Source organism: Ictidomys tridecemlineatus, chromosome 9, assembly GCF_052094955.1.
Source record: "Ictidomys tridecemlineatus isolate mIctTri1 chromosome 9, mIctTri1.hap1, whole genome shotgun sequence".
NCBI classification, from domain to species: Eukaryota; Metazoa; Chordata; class Mammalia; order Rodentia; family Sciuridae; genus Ictidomys; species Ictidomys tridecemlineatus.
The window spans coordinates 1,058,248-1,079,458 of record NC_135485.1 but is presented as its reverse complement, the minus strand read 5'-3'; the positions used below and the strand labels follow the sequence as shown (position 1 = coordinate 1,079,458).

The following is a 21,211-nucleotide window of genomic DNA, read 5'->3' as shown; positions in this document are numbered from 1 at the left end:
CTCTCCCCACTGTCCCCTGGCTCCATCCTCACAAGCTTTCTGGAAGCCTGGTGAGTGCAGGGGGCCTTTAGGATAGAGGGTGTGTGGTGGGGGGCAAGGCCACTTTAAGACCCCAGCTGTGGCTAGCTGCTCAGGTCTGATGGGAGGACTTGGTGGTCAGGTGGTCCCTGAATGCCATGGGGAGAAGGTCCCTGGAGACCCAGGTGAAGGGTCATGGGACAAGAGGATGACAGTTAGAGCTGGTCTGACATGGGCAGGAGGGGCTCAGCCTGGCCCAACCCCGCCCCCTGCCGGCCTTCTGGGCCAACTACTCGGCCAGCGTGTGACAGCCTGGCCCATAGCAGGGCCAGCAGGCCACGTGCAGCATCCTGCCAGCATGCCCTCCACCCCACACACCTGAGAGGCGGCTTCCCCTAGCTCCTCCGAGGAAGGACTCGGTCCCTCTTCCGGCTTTGTCCAGCCCAGCAGCCCTGGAGACAGGACTTGAAACTCCTCAGCATGTCCCTGTTTCCTAGGTGGCCACCTGCCAGGCTCTGCCTTGCTGGACTTTCTCAGTGGGGATGAGAGTCCTGTGCTCAGTCCATCCAGAGTAGCCCAAGGGTCCAGTGGAACTTGCAGCCCGGGTTTGTGTGCCCAGGTCACTGACACCAACACCACCGGAGTCCTTCCTGAGTATGGGGTGTGCGGCTGGAGGAGGCGCATGGGTGCCTCCTTAACATGCGGCCACCTTCACTGTTGTGGACTCTGAGGGCCCAGGGAGTGGGGTCAGTCTTGGCTAGGGCAACACATGGCCTCTGGAGGAGGTGCTGGAGACAGTGGAGTCTGCAGGTGGCCAGGGGCACCCTTTCCTGCAGCTTTGGGACTTTCAGGGTGGGATAAGGCATGGAGGGCAGTGGGCTTGGAGATGCAGTGATCACTTGGCCCTGTCTCCAGGGTCTGGACTAGCGAGGGAGGCAGGGCCCCACTCCAAAGTGTTTGCCAATGGCCCCTTGGAGGGGACCTGGGCTTCTCTATGTGGGACTAAAGCTCTCATAAGGCACCAGCCAGGCTGTGGATGGTGGTGGCCACAGGTGGACGATCACACAGAGGATGGGCCAGGGGCCAGGCAGCCCATCTTCCCATGGTGGGCTCTTACTGTGCTCCACTGCCCGGGGTCTCCCACAGCAAGCTTGTCTCTGTTGGGGGCTGGGCGTCTAAGGCAGGGTCAGCACACCCGGGGTCTGCGCAGGCTCCCTGGCCTGCCGACACCACCTTCTTGCTGTGTCCTCACATGACAGCTCCGGTCTCCTCTTCTTGTTTGGACACTGGTCCCATCACAGGCCCCACCCCGTGACCTCTTCTGACCCCAATTCCCTCCTAGGCCCAGTCTCCATGTGCACCCCTGATTGTGTGGGCTTCAGCACAGGCACCGAGATGGTGGACACAGCACTGGGCAGCAGAGGTCTGGGGATCTCCCCTCGCTTGGGCAGGGGCGCTGTGGCTCACCTCCCTGAGGATCCCTCCCTTCCTACTTTGCTGTGGTACCTGGAGGTGGTGCCTGGGGCAGCCCTGTTTCCATGTCCTGTCCTGGCAGGAAGCCTTGGGGGCACCAACTGTGTAGATGTCAGAGACACTGGGCTTCGGAAGTCTAGACCCACTGCTGTGTGCCCAGCTGGGGTCATATTTACCCGCTGGGGGCCAGTGCCAGGGCCCCCACCTGGCCTCGTGGCCCCAAGTTAACTCAGGCTCCAGGATAAATACCCATTCAGACACACAAGGCCCCTTTGTCCTGCAGAGAGGCTCTGGCCCAGGATACTGCCCAGAGGCCGCTGTCCTCGGCACGGCCCCAGGCCAGGCCGGCTGCCCCAACACGTCTAGCTGCCCCATGGGGCCTTCTCTGGGCAGACTCTGGGCTTGGCTCAGAGAGGCCCCGGTGGGGGACAGGCTCCTGAGCAGCTCACAGAGGGATGGGAGTGGCCAGGTAGGCAGGGCTGGTGAGGAGGGGCCTGGCTGCAGCCCTCTGCCTCTGTAGCCCTCTTCAGTCCACCTCTGACCTGCAAAGAGGTGGGAGCCCTGCCAACCCCCCTACCCTGCTGGCAGGAGATAAGTTCTGGGGGCTTTAGGCCCCACCCACAACCCCAGCTAGGGCAGCAGAGGTGCTGCCCACACACTGTCTGTCTGGCTAGAGCCTCCCTCGACAGTGGCACCGACCCCTGTGGGCCTTAGCACCCTTGTCTGTGAAGTGGGCCTGGCAGGCTCTTGGATGGCCCCTGGGAGGTGCCTGTGTGGAAGGGGGTAGTCCAGGAGGCCAGGCAGGAGATCCATGGGATTTGGAAGAGCTGACTAGGATGGAACAAAGAGATGGGGCCTGGAGGACTCTGAGGGAGAAGGACAGAGGCCTGAGGCTTAGGGCTGGGTGGTCCCCCAGTCCCCATTTGCAGCGGGCCATTGTCCTGCCTAGGAATGCCTGTACAGCCCACAAGGCCTTCTGCCACCTACCAGGCACCTTTCTCCAGATGGGCTGAACACAGATGCTGCTGGCCTCCTGGAGCCTCAGGGGTCTGCCCAGGCTGCTGGGCTCCTCAGACTGTCCTTTGAAGCCACCCTTCCATTCCTCCACTTCTCAGGAGGTCCACAGGGCTTTTGGCATCACAACCTGGCCTCTGTGGTCCATGGCTAGCAGCGACCCCTGGTGGCAGCCAAGCACATTGCTCCCCTCAAGAGTCATCAACCCTCTCTCTTGGCCCAGCCCAGGCAGGTCCTGGGACTCTGCTCTGGCTGAGGGATGTTCAGAGATGACTGGAGTGACCACTATCTTGCCAGGTGTTCAACTGGGTCCCTCCCTGGGTGGGACCCTGCTCTTCATTGTTAGAATACCCCGCCGTGGCTCAGGCTCTGTCCGCAGGCCTTGGCATCTGTCCCCAAGGAACAGTTCTCATTTGCTGCTCCTCTGCCGGGTCCCGGGGCTGTGGTCGAGGCCTTACAGCATCAGCTCCCTGGAGCACAGTGCTCTCAGTCCTGCCCACCCCGGGCCTTCTGGCTTGTTCTGGAGGCCAAGGTGGGTCAAGGGTGCCCACCTGGACCAAGCCTGGGCCTGTTCAGAAGGGCTCCCACGGACTTTGGAACTGCATTCAGCTTGTCCCAGGGGTCCTGTACCATACATAGGCCCTTCTGCGGAACCAGCCCCACTGAGTCAGCTCTGGGTGCTGAGGATGTAGCCCCGGCATTCGTGGGGCCTGTCAACTTACTATTTCTTACCTACATGCCTTTGTTGTAGACAGTGAGCTTTGGTCAAGACTTAAAATGGGGGCTGGGGATGTGGCTCAAGCGGTAGCGCACTCGCCTGGCATGCGTGCGGCCCGGGTTCGATCCTCAGCACCACATACCAGCAAACATGTTGTGTCCGCCAATAACTAAAAACTAAATATTAAAATATTCTTTTTTTTTTTTAAAGAGTGAGAGAGGAGGGAGAGAGAGAGAATTTTTAATATTTATTTTTTTTTAGTTCTCGGCAGACACAACATCTTTGTTGGTATGTGGTGCTGAGGATCGAACCCGGGCCGCACGCACGCCAGGCGAGCGCGCTACCGCTTGAGCCACATCCCCAGCCCTCTCTTAAAAAAAAAAAAAAAAACTTAAAATGGGCCACCAGCTCATGACTGGGCTGTTTGTGGCTGTGAAGGAATGGGCTTCAGGCACTAGGAGCAGGGGACACTTTTAAGGCATTGTGAGGAGCTGGGGTGCACACCTGTAATCCCAGCTGCACCCATGTATCTAGTTGCTTGTTTCAAGTTGAAGCTCATTAGAATTTATCGAACTTCGACATTTGCTCCTCCCTTTAGTTTAATTAAGAGCTCAGTCTCTAGAAGGAACACCACTCACAAGGCATTTTCTCAACAGGAGTTGGAGACTGTGGTATTTACAGGTTCTGATGCTTAAGCAAATACAACTGGCACTCATGAAAAGATCCATACACGTACTTATTAAACAGCCTTCTGGAATCAGCATTGAAAATAAACTATATTCTTTAGATAAAAATTTTTAGGACTGTAGCTCAGTGGCAGGGCACTTGCCTAGCATGTGTGAAGCACTAGGTTCAATTCTCAGCACTACATATAAATAAAATAAAGGTCCATCAACAACTAAATATATACATATTAATTTTCTTTTTAAAAGGGTTCGATCCTCCGCACCACATAAAATAAAAAGGTATTGTGTCCACCTACAAAAAAAAATTTGTATATTATATATAAACCAGTTCTGGGTAAGAACAGATATCAGACAATTGAAATGAGCAAACATTATTATTAGTATCAGGAATGGCCACATCTTTTCAAGTGCTGCGTAATGAAGGGAGATCACACCATGGCTGTCCTGACATCTGCCTGCTTGCTCCACAGCAGCACTGGCAGCTCTTCCCAGCTCTGCCTCTGCCTCTCTGGCTGGTAAGGTCAGGATTTGCAGAGTGGCTGGCACCCTCGAGGCAGGATAAAATTCCTTCTTAGGAAAACCTATTTGGCTCCCACACCAGAATGTCAGGTGTTAGACGTCAACTAATGCCCACCTCTGTGCGAGGCCTCCAGGTCTTGCCCTGGCTGGTTAGGGCTTGGTTTCCTCACATGAATGCTTGGGCCACTTGCTTCCCATCTGTGGTCCTGAGGCGGAGATGCAGTGCCCCTCCTGCCCAGGACTATGTGGCTGACCAGATGGCAGGCCGACTAGGAAGGGATTGAGCTCCCTGGGGCGAGGCGAGGCCCACCCCATGTGCTGCCTGGTGGCACCTCACAGTAATGGAGACTGAGGCAGCTCCTGGGGAAGCTATCCAGGCGAAAGGAAGGCAGGACCTAGCTGGCGGCATGGCAGCCTCAGGCCAGATCCAGGACAATGTGACTTTAGAATTAGAGCTCAAGGGAAACTTTATTTAGTCTTCTTTTAAAAGCAACCTATTTTGAAAGGAAGTTGAGGTTAAGAGAGAAGAACACAAAACTAAGACAAATCAGACGGACAGACAGACAGGAGAAGGCAGGTGTGGCCATGGCCCTCATCAGATCTTTTCCATCTTAGAGATGAGGTCATCACAGATCCTGGTCAGCTCATCGTTTTCTTTAGTCTGAAGGAAAAATTAAAAAATGAGTTGCTGGGCTTTTACAGGATACTCAGGGGCCCTGCCCCCTGCACCTAGATAGACAGGCTGCAAGGGAGAGGCAGGCGTGGCCTTCCGTAGGCACTGGCAGCCAGGATGGGGCCTCACACCCCACCTTCTGCTCCACAGACTTCTCCAGAGAGTGGATCTGCATCTGTGCCTTCCTCAGGCTCGCCTGGTAGGCCAAGGCCTCCGCCTGGGCCTTGCTCCGGACCTGGGTGATCTCCTCGTTTGCCCTGGAAGAGGGAGGGGCAGAGGCTGAGGCTAAGGCTAAGCCCAGCCCCGCCCCACCCCTACCCATTCTGGTCCCCACCCAGCACTCACAGCCTGAGCTTCTCCTCTGCGTGGGCCTTCAGTGCCTGGTACCTCTGGCCCTCTTTCTCAATCCTCACTATGTAATCCTCTACGCACTTCTTCAGTGACTCTTCGTTCTTAGGAATGAGCAGATGAGAACTCTTTAACAGTGTGCCATTTTGTCCACTGTGCCAGGCTAAGTGGGCAGGGTTCCCTCCACGCACATTCCCAGCCCTCTGTGTACTACGGGACAGGCCCTGGACCTTCCCCCTGGGACCGAGGCCTGGCCTTCAAGTCTTCAGAATTGCCAGGCCCTGCTGAAGAAAGCAGGGGACCACCACATAGGCCCCCAGACCCACTTGGCAGGAGGACACGATGAATACTGAGGGACCCACTCAGCTTTGCTCTCCATGGCGGTCCCTAGACACACCGAGAGGCCGACTGCTGAGGAGCAGTGACCCTAGTACCCCATGCTCCCAGCCCTTGAAGTGGCATTTAAATGGATTCCTACCTGCCACTTGGAAAGGGAGCCCCTTCAGAGTGCTCCCTAAACTCAAGCCAGCTGCCACCAGCTGTTGTGCAGGTCCCCTCTCTCTACACCATGAGTACCTGCAGCCCTGAGGCCTTGCCCCTTGCCCTGTTCCTCCACCCAATACCTGCATAGAGATGTGCTAGGGCTTTTGCTGAGGTCCCTCCTACCTCTTGAACCTGTGTCTCACAGAAGGCGTCATGTGACTCTTGCTCCCACTCACCAGCACCTACTGGATACAGTCTATCCCGTTCCCAGAACGCCACACACCCTGGAGCCAGGGAAAATCGGGCAGAGGACCCAGGCAGACCCCATTCACGGTACCATGGGCACTGACTGTGAGCCACCCACCTTGCGGTAACCTTCAAGAACCTCCTTCTGTTTCTCGAACCGCTTGAAGAGGTCAGAGAAAGACTTTTCCATGGAGTTCAGATCCATAGTGAGTTGGTCTCTTTCTTTCAGAACCTTCTGGATTTCAGCTTTGGCAAGCTCCTTCTGTTTCTGAGCCTCCTCTTGAGAAAATCAAACACTAGGACTCAGGGAGCAGCCCCTGCACTGGGTGCCACAATCAGCCACAGAACAAGAGGCAGGGCACAGCAGGTTAGATTCTGTCCATTAACCTTGCTGCTGGGATCTCTGGAGCAGGACAGGCCAGAAGCAGCTGCTGCTTCCATGCCAGCGCCTGACAGATCCTTGGAGAGAGGGCAGGTCCCCCCTGAGACCTGGAGGCTTGTGTTCAGCTTGAGGCCCATCACAGGTTGTCTGGATGTAAGGCTCTGCAGGGGGGGCAGGAAGCACCGACCCCAGCCCCCTGGGGAGGGGAGGGGAGGGGAGGGGAGGGGATGGGATGGTGGGGTAGACTGTGGACTGGGTAGGCAGCATCTGTCACCCACCCTGGCAATCATGGCCCTGGCTACCAGCTCAGGGGACACAGATGGAGACACGTGGGGGAAGTACTCGTGAAGCAGCTGGCACTCACCCATTGCCTGGCACACAAGCCCTTCAAACCCGTCCATGACCTTCCTGTGGAGGAAGCATGTGATTGTCTGTGGCCACCCATGTCAGGCCATCCTGGGTGTGAGCCAAACACGGCTGCAAGCCTCACCCCATCTCCAGGTTCTTCACGCGGAGTTCCTCACACCTGCTCTTCAGCTCCAGGTTCTCTTCCTGTGTTGCGCTTACCTGAACAAGCCACATGTGGTTGGCAGGTGGGTACACCTGGCTGCTGAGTGGGTGCACCCACAGGGACCTCCCCACCCTTGAGGTCTTAAGAACCTGGTCAGGCTGGGGGCTGCCTGCTTCACGTGAATGAGGTGTGGGGTCCCTGGCTGCTCCTATGGACCTGTACCTGCCCAGTGAGCCCAACTTCATTCCAACTGGCTGTGGGTCAGGTATGTACCAGAAGCCCAAGTTAGGTGAGCCCTAGACCCACAGGGTGGGGCTTGCAGTGAAGACCAGAGGGCTGCTTGGGCACTGAGGTAGGGCAGCCTGGGTGTGTCTGGTTCAGGTGTGTATCACTGGCCCCTAAGAGGACACTGCCCTGTGGGTCACAAAAAGCTACACTGAAGCAGATGTATAGTTTGAGCCCAATCTGCCAGCTTTCCTTCCTGGGCTACCTGGCCCCATCTCTGTGCAGACTAGTGAGCATAAAGGCAGCTCAGAGTGGAGCCTGAGGCACCTGGACCTTTTGTGTGACCCTGTGCACAAAGGTTCTCTAAGGTGACCCAGAACCCACAGTTAACACAGGCTGAGGTTTCTGCATATCCAAGGAGCAAGGAGAGATGGCTGAAGCATGGGATATGAAGGGCAGGGGGCTTCAGACTCCAAGAAAGTCAAGACAAGCCTTCCATCCTGCCCAGAGCCACGTCCATGGGGGCTGGGGTGCTGGAAAGGGTTTGACCCAGGATTGCAGCAGCAAGTTACTACCCTCAGCACTGAGACACTGGTGCCTACTTGCCATGGCACACTGCAGTGAGACTGCCCCACAGATAAATGCCACATCTACACGGCCATCTTCCCCACAACTGAACCCCTCCTGGGAGGCTAGGTGACAGAGGTCTTAGCTGACTGGGGACACCTGCTATCTCTGTGTAGGGATAGCTGCCTGCTTGGACCTGGAAGGACATGTGGAATCCTAAAATACTTGGGCTGCAGTGTAGGCTGAGGCCCTGCGGAGTGACTGATGTCAGCCAGGGCTAAACCAGGCCCAGCGTTGCTGCAGCAGAGATGGTTCCACCTAAAGCAGCAAGGGTAGTCAAGGTCACTGGACCCAGCAAGGAACCAGGTCCTGTGCTCAAAGCTGTCTGTGCCCAGTCCTTGGCTACTCCCCAGAATGGCTGGAGAGCTGGAGAGTAGGGGCACTGTTGGCCTGGGTCCTTACCGCTGCATCCAGGTCCCTCTGGCTGTATTGCAGGACGTCCACAATAGACCCGACAGACACAGACAGCGGTGGGCCTCCAGGCTCCAGGAGGCATGCGGGTGGGCCTGGTGCCTGGGAGGGCGATAGACAGGCTGATGGGAGCTGCCTTGCTGCCTCTAACCTCTCACCAGAAGCCAGGGCCACAACCAGACAGAGATGCCCAGTGAGGGCCCCACAGCAGAGATCTCGTCTGTCATGGAATGGCCAGGGGGCCCTTGCCCCATCATCAGACCCAATGTCTTCAGACCTTCAGAAACATAAAACAGGCCCACAAGCTACCCATGTCTTTTTTTTTTTTTTTAAAGTATCTTTTGGGTTGTAGATGGACATAATACCTTTATTTTTAATGTGGTGCTGAGGATTGAACCCAGTGCCTTCCACATACAAGGTGAGCGCTCTACCACTGAGCCCCAGCCCCAGCCCCCACCCGCATATACTGAGACCACAAAAAGACTGCTCCAAAGAGACCTCGATGCTTACAGGAACATCTAACGTGCCCAAGAAATCCAACTCCACAAGCCTGGCTTCCAGCGGGTTTCCCAAGGAAGGTTCATCGGCATCCTGTGTGCTGAGACTAAATAGGCAGCAGGGTCACTGACACGTTCTCCATTGAGAAGGACAGGAGGGACAGTCACGTCCCCCCAGCCCCAATGTGAGGGATGGAGCCCAGGGCCTTGAACAGGCAGGCAAGGGCTCCGCCACTGAGCCATGCCTCCAGCCCTGATGAGACAGAATCTTACCAAGTTGCCCAGGCTGGCTTAAACCTACCAACCTCCTGCCTTGGCCTGCCAAGTAGCTGGCCCCAAAGGCATGCCACCGCACCTCATCATGTCCAGTTTAAAAAAAAAAAAAAAAAGGTACCAGGGGATTGAATTTGGGACACTCGACCACTGACCACTTCCCCAACCCTATTTTGTATTTTATTTAGAGACAGGGTCTCACCGAGTTGCTTAACAGTTTGATTTTGCTGAGGCTGCCTTTGAACTTGTGATTCTCCTGCCTGAGCCTCCTGAGCGGCTGGGACTACAGGTGTGCACCACTGCACCCAGCTGCCATGTCCAATCTTAACCACACTCTGTTTTTGGTTTTCAGGTTCATAGTAGAGGATGCAGAACTGCACCTGGCAGGCTGGACATCTCTGATGAATTGGGTCCTCTCCCGTCTTGCCTGCCATCACCCACAGTGCTCTCCTTCCTGGTGTTCAAGGCCCATGGCCGCACTGTCCACAGCAGACGTGTCCAGTGGGAAGGGCCTTAATTTTGGGTCCTCACAGTACAGAGAATTCTCACAGCCAGAGGCAACAGCCCTTTCTCTTCCCTGGCTTTAAATTTCCATATCATGCTAAGTCATTCTCCTTGAAATTAGACAAATATGCCCATTTTTCTTCCAGAGCAGGGGTCAGCCCAGATTTTCTGCAGATGCCAAATAGTAAATGCTTTTAGATTTGAAGGGCACACAGCTTGTCACAGCTACTGAGTTCTGCCCCTGTAGCATAAGACATTACCCAGACCATTTGTGAGGGAACAGGTGTGACCTTGGGCCAACAAGCTTCACTTATGAAGTATATGTAGCTGAGTGCAATGGTCATGCCTGTAATCCCAGAAACTCAGGAGGCTGAGGCAGGAGGGTCACAAGTTCAAGGTCAGACTGGGCAACATAGTGTCTTAAAAAATAGAAAGGGCTGGGGATGTGGTTCAGTAATAGAGCAACTCTGGGTTCAGTACCCAGTACAAACGAATGAATAAATAAATGACTAAATAAATGAATTAGGTAAAATAGTAAAATATAGGCAGTGAGCAGAATTTGGCCACAGGTCATGGTATACTGGACTCTGTTCTATAGGATCTACTTTTCTTAATTTTAACAATTAGGGCCTTTAAAAACTTAGGGTGGTGTGTATGGTGAGGGTCAGCGGCCCCACCACATGAGACTGGCTGCAGCTCATGACCTGCTTATCTGCCACCACGACCGATTTCTAGTTCAGATCAACCCCCTTAGTCGAGAGGATTCACCTCCCTGGCCCATGTTAAAAGCTCCACAGATGAGGGGACATACCTTGTTGTCACTGGAACCACGGGCACTGGTCGCAGAGGGCTGTCTTTCAGCAGAGGGTCGAATTTCAGGTACAAGGACTGTTTCCTCCAGGCTGACTCCTTAAACTGGAGGGAAAGGGCAAGGTGACAGGCTCCTCTGCTATCCCACAGGTGCAGCCCCATGAGCTGGGCCACCTGCTTGCTGACAAGGGGCCTGGGGAAGGACACGCTTGGCCTGCTTCCAGTGTCCCTACCACTGCCCGAAGGCCACCTATCCAGCACTGTGGGTGTCTACCGGGTCTCAGCAAAGGGGCCAGGACCATAGGATGCTGGGACAAGACGCTATAGGAAAGGGGCCCCACAGAGACTCGGCCACAATGCCGGTGCTGTGGGAGTCCCAAGGGCTGAGCACCAGCACCGCACAGGGTGACAGCAGCAGGGGTGGGTCTTAGGGTACAGACCTCTGGTGAGGCTATCAGAGCCTGCCACTTACGGAGGAAGTCCCAAACTGCTCCAGGTAGTCCACCTCAGCACCTGTGCCTAGAACTGAGAGAGAGTCACAGTGGGGTCACCTCCTCACACCTGGGCCTACAGCTGTACAACGATGCTTCCCAAAGTGCTTGTTAGGGAGGGACCACAGTTCTTTGGTGAAATTAATGCAGCTAGTATTCCCAGCCATAGGCCAGAGGCTTCTCCATGTCCCGGGAAGAGCCCCACCAAGAACCTGGTTTCATGTGGTAAGCAAATCCTCTCTACACATTCAAAGCTGATGCAGTTTTTCTTTGATAATTTCCTATGCAACACTGATTGAAGGATGTGGAACCCTGGATACAGGGGTCAACCGTGTCCTCAAGTCCTACCTAACAAGAGATTGACCTCTCAGTTAACAAAAAGATACCATATTTCACCACATAGTCTTTGTAGATTTTATGTCAAAAGAGGGTTGTGACCATTTTGTGAAGCTTAAAAACATTATGCTGTTTTACTTAAAAATCATTCATTAGGGGCTGAGGCTATATAGCTCAGAGGTAGAGCACTTGCCTTGCATGTGTAAGGCCCTGAGTTCGACCCTCAACACCACATAAAATTAAATAAAGATATTGTAACCACCTACAACTAAAAAAATGTAAACCACCTAAAAAAAACCCATTTATTATCAGGAATTACAGCCTCTGGGACAAGAGTCCACTGTGTTTCTCCTTTGCTAGCAAAGCAATAAAACTTTTCCCTTTTTTCCTTTTAAACTGTGTCCTCATTATCAGATTGACATCAGGGACAGGGACCGAGCTTTCAGTAACAAATTTGGCACCCCAGGTGGGGCCCAAAAGCACCCCTCTCCAGTACTCTTGGGCAGGCCTGGCTCTCCAAGGAACCCACTTCCATGCTGAGGATTCATGTGCGGGAAACTTGTTAAGAGCAAATGCAAGAGAGTTGGGAGATGGGCGGGTATGCCTCGGGTCAAACCAGAGGAGCTGTTCCCGAGTCAGGGGAGGGACTTCAGGGGAGGGACTTCAGCAGCTGCTGAAGCTCCTTTGGCTTCAGGAACTCCTGCCTTCTCCGAGTTGTACAGGTTGTGATCCACTTTGAGACAAAGGAAACTGAACTCAAGAAAGTCATGACAACTTTGGTCATCTGAGAGATCCTTGCCCTATGTATACTTTGTCCATTCGCCTGCCATCCGCCAATGTGGACCTCTGGACTGCTCTGATGCTGTATATCCTTAATTGTCCACACCCCACTTGATAGAGAACAAGACTTTGGTTTACTCCCCCAACTTTGCCTACTCTCAGCAGGAAGCAGCTCGGAGATGTCATCACGCGTTTTCCATAGAAATGGAATGTAGAAATTGACAGTGAGGAAATGGAACAGTGGTCACACTTTATGCTTTTAGTATAGCCCCTGCTGCTCTGCCACTGCAACTTATTTTTAAAGTGGACATGTTTCTTTCCCTTCCTCTCTCCCTGCTCTTCCCTAATCTCAGGGGAGCAGGATTACCTTTCTTCCCCATTTTAGGCAGAGTTACCTGTCCTTGAATACATACCAAACATAAGAATGAAGTAATCCAGACTTTGGGGATGGCATCAGAAGATCTCAGAAATCACTATCTTCCAAATTATCAAGTGAATTATAGCTCCAACAGAATACATGGTACATGGCCTTGAATCGCCTTTTTAAAAGCCCACTGTTCCTGCTGATGAGCAGAATCACAGCCTCCGGGGCAGGAGTCCCCAGTGTTTTTTCCTTTGCTAGCAAAGCAATGAAACTTCCTTTTTCTCAAACACACACACACCCCACAAAAAAACCAACAAAACCAAAACCATTTATTACTAATAGCCAGGCACGGGGATGCACATCTATAATCCTAGCGCCTGTGGAGGTGGGGTAGTTTGAGCTTAACCTTAGCAACTTAGCAAGACCTTGTCTTAAAAAGAAAACCGGGGATGTAGCTTAGTGGTACAGCCCCCCTGGGTTCAATCCCTAGTCCAAAAGGAAAAAAAAAAAAGCCATCATTACCAAACTGTCCTTGGTACAAAGTTAGGATGCATGGAATGCTTTTGAATGTATGTTAAAATTGTAAAACTGAATAATCCAAATCACTGCACATCATTTTTCCCTGACAGTTTAGTAAACATTTTTCTTGTTTGGGGAAAGTAAAATATTAGTACATCAGTTTTACTGATTTGTGCACTCTACTGAAAATATTACACTTGAGAAAATTTACTACAGTGTTGCAAACCATGGACTTGGTTGTTAGGAACTAAACAGTCTTCAGTGCCACTCCTGTAAGCCCTGTCTGCCATTAGTGCAGAAGCCTCTAAACAAATCACACACAACTTTAGGTCTGTTTAGACAAAGCACAGGTGCCGAGAACTCTGGGCCCATGGCTCAGTGTGCATGCAGACGCCGCTGCTTGGCTCTCTAATGTGGGTCAGCACTGCTACTGAACCACATCCCACTCTCTTCTCACTGGCCCGACGGACAGTTAAACCATTGCAACTATTGTTCAACGTAGGAAACGTAATATTATTTTCAATATTAATAATATTTATGTGGTGGCAACAATTATACAGTTAAGAGATGGTAACCAAATATAAAAAAATGAGCAAATGATGTGAAAAGACATTTTGTCCAAAAATACACAAAAGGCAACGAGCACATGGGAAGGTGCTCAAAAGATGTTTGCTAGCTGTCTGGGAAACATGAGCCAAAACCATCATGAAAATCCCTTTCACGCCTGCCAGGAGGCTGGAACCTGTAAGAGATGACAAGCACTGGAGGGGCTGTGGAGAAATGGGGCCCTCCTGAGCCACAGACATGAGTGTAAAATGGTGCAGCCACTTAGGAAAACCGTCTGGCAGTTCCTCAAAAAGCCACATATAGTTACCAGCATCCAGTAATTACACCCCCAGGTAGGCACCCAAGAGAAACGACCCAGACCCATGCACACACTTGTGTAAGAGCATGCAGAGTATTGTCACTCTTCTTTACCCTCCTGATGCTGGGGATTGAACCCACAGCACTCACCACTGAGCTGCCTCCCTAGCCTTTTACTTTTTGAGACAGGGTCTCATTAAATCACTCATGCTGGCCTTGAATTTATTACCCTCCTGCTTCAGCACCCTGAGTAGATGGATTTATAGGGGTGGGCCACTGTGTCCCACTAGTAGTGTTACTAAATAGCAGAAACCATCCAAGTGCTTTATCAATGAACAAATGTAAAGCACGCATCCCTGCCACACCAGATGAGTCCCAAAGGCCTTAAACTTGGTGAAGAGACCAGGCACAAACGCCACGGCACATGTGACTGCAGGTCCCAGACTTCTTGACCAGGCCACAGTAGCCAACAGGGAGCTCTCACCAGCTGCCTTCCATCCTTCAAGCGACGTAGTCACAAGTTCCCACTGGCTGCATAGGAATGCCGTCTGTCAGCGGGTACCCAGTTGCTCATCACTCATTGGATCTCACCTGTGCATTACTTTGTTCACATCTTTTGCCTACTTTGGGAATCCACAATTTATATGTCTAGGGTCCTCTATCGTAAAAGTATTATTTATTCTACTGAAAATACCTTATCTTTTGATGGACCAGAAGTTTTTATGATAAACACTTAAAATCGGGAAACAGACACCTGTAAATGATACAGCTAAACCAAGAGACAGAACAGAAATGTCCACAGGACAGCTTTCGAGCAAACAGAGCAATACCAGGGCTGCGTACCCTCAGCTGGGTCCCTGAAGCACTCCTCCTCCAGGTCCGAGGCAGGCTCCAGTCCCTGATGAGGAGGGGCGGGCATCAGTTGAGCAGAGGGGGCTGTCAGCTCATTCTCCAGACAGTTCTTGGGAGCCAAGCTTCCTTTCTACAGGGAAGGTCAATGTCATCTCACGCAGCTGAAAACCCTCGTTAGACTGTCTCACCCAGTCTCAAAACACACCAGAAGGAAAGGAGGCTTTGGGAAAGAGGGGTGGGCAGCAGTGTATCCAGCCTGATGACAGAAGATTTCACTGGCCTCTTCTGCCCTCCATGTAAATGGCTGCATAGTATAAGGATGCACCTATGTACACACATACACACTGTACCTTGTCCTCTGCTCTTGGGGTCTCAGATGCCATCTGTACCACAGGTATGTCACTGGTTGGGGCCGAACACAGCTGCCTGGAGAGAGAAAGTCAGCAGAGGCTGGTGTTCACCGCATTCCCCACTCCAGCGCTGAGCTGCCACCTGCCTATCTCCTGCACTGCTGTGCTGGTTCACCTGAGAAGGTGTTCATGCTAGAGGTGCATCAGCGTGACTTGAGGAAGTCACCCTAGAGGAAACAGGCTGCGTATGGTGTTGGAATAATGGCACTCAATACAGGTCATGGCTGCCCCCTGAAGGGACATGCCCAGGGACAGTGCTGTGCCATGGTGCTGGCTTTACCGCTTATCACCTGGTGGTAGGCTGTTCTTTCTCTTTTTTAAGCCGAACACATTCTATTGCATATCAGCTGAGGCAGCTCCCAGCACCTGTGCTCCCCCCAGCAGCCCCCCCCCCCAGTTTGGTTCTGAGCCCCGAGGCCCTTTCTTCTAAGGTGCTGTGAAGGGACAAGTGGCAACTTTGGATTCAGGTGCTTGGTCACACACAGAACAGCTGCCCGACATGCCTTCCCCATACTCACTGGCTTGAAGGAGAGTCCTCCTGGGTTGCGGGTCTGACACATGGTTGCTCAGCCACAGGTGGTGCTGACCTGATTGCTGGGCTTTCTGGAGGCCAGGCCTCTTTGCCATCAGGCTTGGAGCCACCTCCTAACGGGCTGAAATTTGGGTCACCTAGTTTGTTCCAGCCAAGGAGAGAGTCCTGGGGAACAGGCTCAGGGCCCTCGCCTCCCTCTGCTGCCTCCTGAGGGGCCTGGTCCTGCCTGCCCTTGGGTTTCTTTCCCCGTCTCCCAGGTAGAGCCAGCCTTCTACTGGTGGTTTCATTAGAGAAATCGAATTCTAGTCTTATGGGCTCACACCTTGGCAGGACAGTCATTTGGCCAATGGCCTCTTCCTTCTGAGGACTTGGGTTTGTGGCCCCATCAGTCTGCAGAGGGCCAGCTGGGGCTGAGTTCTCAGGACCAGATGAATAGATGTGGGGAGAGAGGAAGGCACTGGCTGCTGGCTCAGGGGAGCCTGGGGTCTCACTAGCCAGGTCTATGGGGAGGGCCCCTCCACATGGACTCTCAGGGCTGGTACCAGGTGAAGTAGCCATGGCTGAGGCAGTGCAGTGTGAACTTTCTGCAGGGGCTCGGGGAGGGGTCTCCATCTTGTGTTGAGGTGCTGTCCCCAGAGGATCTTCTAGGGTCTCAGAGGTGGATGGCATCCTTCCAACTAAGAAATGAGAGCTAACACTTTCCTTTGAGGCTTGACCCGGACTGTCAGACACTTGTCTTGGAGACAACATCTGGTTTTCAGGACTTTCTGGGCCCTGGGAAGAGCTTAAGGAGCTTGGATCAGCCAGGGTGGCCAAGCTGGGTTTTTTTGAGCCATCATTATTTTCAAACGCTTCAAAGCTTATGTTTCCTGGAGGAAGGTCAATATCGGCCACTGCTTCTGCCTGGAGAAACCCATTTATAGCTTTGGTGTCCACTTCCTTGGTAATCTGTTGGCTTCACAGAAACAGACTGGTTAACGCCAAGGGTCCTAAGCTTTTCAACAAGATTTCAGTCCACATGGAGAACATTACCAGAAGACACAAGAATGTTTGGCTAACTCTTTCCTCTTGCTTAAATCTTACTAAGTCCATGTTCATAGGATAGTGCATCAGGGCACACACTGGCTCAGAGTAGAGACACGATAAGCCAGCAGTCCCAGTGAAAGCTTTCTCACTTTTTCCTCTAATGTGGGGATTAGAGCTAAGTGGCTGGGGGGTCAAAGCACACATGGTTCCAGCTTTTCACAGGGAAAGGGAAATTAAGGTCAGGAATGCTGCTTTCAGACAGTTGGCTGCCGTGGAGAACATCAGGGTGCAGAGGGCAACTCCCAAGGGATCTGCTGTCCCTGTCGTGCCTCATACCTAAGAACAAGGGTGGCAGAGAGCAGGGTGATGGAGCCACAGAGCCTCTGACAGGCAGGAAGGTCTGTCAGGACAGTCAGCGGATGGAGGGTAGGGCTGGGGACTGAACTACAGTGCAAGAGGGCACAGTGCCATTTTGGAGCAAGTGTTATGTGATCTTGGATCACTCAAAAGAGGCCAGCCTCAGCATTTCAGTGACTCAGAGAAGGGACTCTGATTATAGCCCTATTCTTTTCTCCAAATTTGAAAGCATTAAAATTAAGAAATTGGGATAAGGAACTTCTCAACTCCTTCGACTGCTCACAGCTATGCTCCTCCCTCCCAGGTTGCCACCTCAACACACTAGGATAATGTTTGGCCAGCCACTTTCTACTCTCCCCAATAAATACATGTCCCCACCATGTAACTCAGCAAAGTATCAGGAAGGAGATGAATGGAAACAGGGCAGTAACACCACGCCTGAGACCCTGATGACAAGCTCACAGATGAAGCTCATAGCCAACTTCCAGCTCCTCTCCACCTCCTGGCCTATGGCCAGTTGCTAGGCAGCCCCAGAGACACAGGGCAGGGGCAAGAACCTTCCTGGCTTCAAAGCAGGCCAGATCCATGGCAGCCAAGTGGCAAGTCTTCCTTCTTAAAATTGTCAAAGATCATGAGATTTACTCTGATCTCATCTGACCAAATTTCAAAAAGTATAAAATCATGTTGAAAAGTAGCAAGGACATATGGGAAAGCAGTAGATTCAGGTTGGGAGATGGGTCCACAGGGTGGAGATAGCACATGGCCCAGAGAAATATCTTCATCTATTAGTGACATTTTATTTAAATCAGGTGAGAAGCACAGCAGTGATATTTCTTAGGCTTTTTTCTCTACACATGTGAAATCTGTTTAAAAGTTTTGAACAGTTAAATATGCAAAAACCAGCACAAAATTGTGCTAGTGAGGTCTCTTCCTGCTCTGGACATGGACTTGTCCCTGGGGTCAGGCAGGTGGAGAACTGCTCGGGCTTTGCCTGGAAGCAGCTCTAGTCAGTCATTTTGATAGGTTGGTGGCCCAACAGCTAAGCCTAGCACCCAAAGGTGCTGGTCAAGTGTTTTGTCTTGATCCCTTTGGCCACACATGTGCTCTGACTAGTGTACCATAGGACAGTTTCTCTGCCTATGAGCCTCCCCTGCTCTCTGCAAGTGCCGACTTTCAAGCAGAAGGAAATAAGCAAAATATGAGAGGAAGGACACTGTTGATTCCCTGGAGACAAAGTCAGAACATTTAACCAAATTACAGAAACAAAGACCAACTGGCAAGGGCACAGCAAAGAAGTGAAGCATGAAATCAAAACTTTTTCTAAGTACCTGATAATTAACTTTCTCCTGACAGGCCACATCCTGCATCTGCTCAGAGCAGAGATCAGGAGAAAGCCAGCCTAGAGGAGACAGAGCACTCCTGCAATGCTCCTCAGGTAGCAGAGTTGTAGATATGCAAGGACACCAGCACTTACTTCTCTTTCTGTATCCAGGTGTAGTGAGAGTCTTCTAATACAATGCTATTATCCAGAGCAAAAGGAGTCTCAGATTTGCTAGTCATATTAGGACTTAAGATCCTGTGCGTCTGTGGATCTCGCAGAGGTGTCTGAAAAGTCACCTGTGGGAGGGTGAAGAGAGTATCTCTTCCATGATGCAGTTCCCCATGACCACGCTGGCAGCACCATGCAGCTCAGGGCTCCCCACTCACCTTTGCAGCTTTGGCCTGGTTTCTAGGTGGCACATTTTCCTTCTGTGACGGACGAAGGACAGATGATCTTCCGGTAAGTTCTGGTGGTGAAAACAGGAAGTCACAATTCTCTGTACTTTTTTCACTGATGGCATTTTCGTCATTTAAGACCTGCAGACTCATTCTGAAAAAGGAAAATGTTTTGTATCAATATGAGGGCAATGACACTGTCATCTGCATAGACACATCCCAGGGACAGAGCTGCCCCACAGTGCCACAAGAAGTCTTCCCTCCTGCAAAGGTGGGCAGAGTCTTAGAGTCTCCATTCTGCTTCAGGCTGCACTGCCACCTTCTGGACCAAGCGCTGACAGGGCTCATGCTGACAGAACCAGTGCTTAGAGACTGCTCCAGGTGTATCACACTGTTGGGCAAAAGCCAGGGTACAGAAGGTCCTAGTCTTTAAGAAGAATTAAGAGCCAGAGGAAGCCTCAGGTTACACATGAGCCTCTCAATGTGGTATAAAGCAAAAGTAACAGTTGTAGCTGATTCTATAGGAAAGCAGCACTAGTCTGTACCCCTCCTACTAGGCAGGAGAAGGGAAGGACTAGGGTATTTGCAGGCTGGAAGCCAAGAGAAGGCAAGCCAACAGGAAAAAGAGATACTCAGTAGGTGCCAAGAAGGGCCCTCAGGCCCAGAAGATTCTAAAATGGCTCCATTTCTACTCCCCAGGTCCTCATGTTGGTCACTCACAAGACACAGATTTCATTTACAGCATAAGCAATTCAGGTGTAACCAAAGAACCAAGTATCTACCTGCCCAAAAGGACTCCATGGGTACATGGTTCTGTTAGAGCCCTGGAAGTTTAGTTTGAAGAGCAAGAAGGGAGGCAGAGAAAGAGGTCAGCACAACCAGTACCAGAGGTCCTTGCTGTCTCAACTTGAAAAGCCCACTATGGAACTGTGAGTGGATGGACAGGGAAGGAAGTGATGAAACCAGAATCTCCTGCAGGCTACAAAAACAGGTGCAAGTGGGAAAACAGAAGTAAAGGGCAATTTAGGTTTTTGGTCTGAAAAACTGGGTTACTTGTCAGGGAGTACAGAAGACACTGGATGACTGTGGGAGGCACAAGCTTAGGACTCTGGGACATGCGGACCTAGAGGAAGCCTTTGCAAGAGGAAAGTGGGAGAACAGTCAGCTCATTCTTCTCAGGTGGGACCATGAAGGATGGAAAAGGCTCTTGAGCAGAGTATGAAAAGCCAGGATTGTGTTTTGATGCCCTCTGTGTGCAGAAGTGACTGCTGAGTAGGGGACAGAGTATAAGGTACACTGGGGTCTTGCGACTGCACCAGTCCCATCAGAATCAGCATCTTAGGGAGAGCAGGTTAGGGTCCAGGTGTTCATGGGAGGTGGAAAACCTGGAGTTGGTGATGGCCCTCAGGTGAGGAACAGGAGAAAGCATGAAGGATGACCCCTGGAAGGCAGCTAAGCAACCCTGCTGCTAGGGAGCGCAGCAGGAGCTGGTGGGGATGAGATATCCTGCTTACAGCTATCAGAAGAGGGGCGGCGACTCCGCAGCTGTTCGAAATCAAACACTTAAGGCTACAAGCACGCATTTGTGAGTCAGCCTCCAGGTGACACTCCAGGCAAGATGAGGTCACCTGGGGGCTGGAGCTGAGGAAGAAGACAGCTCGGGCTACTGCTTCCGGGAGGACGCCGCCCGCCACGTCTGGAGGCCGGCAAGAGCGCTTCCGAAGCGGCCGCCCGCTCCGAGTTTCCGAAGCGCCGCGAGAGCCCTCGCAGGGAGCCGGGAAGGGGCGCAGAGCAGGCGCGGCCAGAGCCCTCGGGGCTCAGGAGGAGCCTCGCACGCGCCGGGACCCCGCCAGGGAAGGCGGGCTCGGGGCCGGCGCCGCCGCAGGATCCGGGTGGGGGTCCTCGAGGCTGGGACTGCGCCCTGCGGCCGCCGCCTACCTGTCCGCCGCCGCGCCCGCCGCGCGGAAGGAAGAGAGCCGCCCTGGCTCCGCGCAGGCAGCCGAGCCAAGAAGCCGCGCCGAGAGGACCCAGTAGCCGCCGCCTCCCAGCCCGCGGTCGCCGCCCGCCGCGCCCGCGGATTCAAATACCGACGGTTGGCGCCACCCGGCCAATCAGCGTGCCGCCGGGGGCGGGCCCACAGGGCGCCGGGAACCAATGGGAGGGCACTCTGGCCCCACCGCTCGCGCACCGCCCGTTCTGCTTCCGGTACCTTGGGACCGCAGAAGCCGTGGCCCCAAGCTGGAGACGGGGCATTGCCCACGAGTTTCGGGCTTTGTTGCGCACGAGAGCGTGCAGCGCGGCATAGCCGGGGCCAGAGAGGCGCTCCCTGTGGCCTGTTTTCTCGCCTGTGAAGTGGGGCTAGGTGCAGCCCCCCTCTCCAGGGCTGCTCGTGAGGAGGCCCATACCATTACGGGGACTTGCAGGGCGACTAGAAACTTCCGTCCCGGCGCCTTGCTGGGGGCAGCTGGGCAAAAAACACAACCTCCCAGAGTGCCTCGCGGGCGGCCCGACGCGGACTCGCTCTCCCAGAGTGCCCCGCGGGCAGC

General features: G+C 53.0%; 1 protein-coding gene across 6 annotated transcripts; it reads right to left on the bottom strand.

Moving 5' to 3' along the window:
* Positions 1-4,877: 4,877 nt before the first annotated feature.
* Positions 4,878-21,196, bottom strand: Tacc3 (transforming acidic coiled-coil containing protein 3). Of its 6 annotated transcripts, XM_078020842.1 has the most exons (18): positions 20,875-21,162; positions 18,657-18,819; positions 18,424-18,566; positions 15,889-16,521; positions 15,553-15,687; positions 14,975-15,050; positions 14,616-14,754; positions 10,891-10,943; positions 10,420-10,523; positions 8,845-8,938; positions 8,326-8,436; positions 7,051-7,127; positions 6,925-6,968; positions 6,566-6,721; positions 6,297-6,457; positions 5,447-5,553; positions 5,238-5,358; positions 4,878-5,089 (listed from the first exon to the last, which is right to left on the bottom strand). In XM_078020842.1, the coding sequence occupies exons 1-18, from the start codon at positions 20,916-20,918 to the stop codon at positions 5,024-5,026; spliced, it is 2,427 nt and encodes an 808-aa protein (XP_077876968.1). In that variant the 5' UTR covers positions 20,919-21,162; the 3' UTR covers positions 4,878-5,023. The 6 variants fall into 6 exon arrangements, with proteins under 6 accessions (XP_077876968.1, XP_040148757.2, XP_040148754.2 ...); XM_040292823.2 differs by having other exon boundaries at positions 15,553-16,521; positions 21,071-21,196; XM_040292820.2 differs by having other exon boundaries at positions 15,553-16,521; positions 20,875-21,161.
* Between the last annotated feature and the right edge of the window lie 15 nt (positions 21,197-21,211).

Bases quoted from the DNA above. Each gene is read 5' to 3' on its own strand.
- Tacc3 (XM_040292820.2), bottom strand. From the start codon at position 20,918: ATGCCCCGTCTCCAGCTTGGGGCCACGGCTTCTGCGGTCCCAAG. The intron at 16,522-18,423 runs GTAAGTGCTGGT...GTTTCTGTGAAG, and splicing joins ACCTGGATACAGAAAGAGAA to CCAACAGATTACCAAGGAAG. The intron at 5,554-6,296 runs GTGGGTGGCTCA...CTCATTCCTAAG, and splicing joins TTCTTGAAGGTTACCGCAAG to AACGAAGAGTCACTGAAGAA.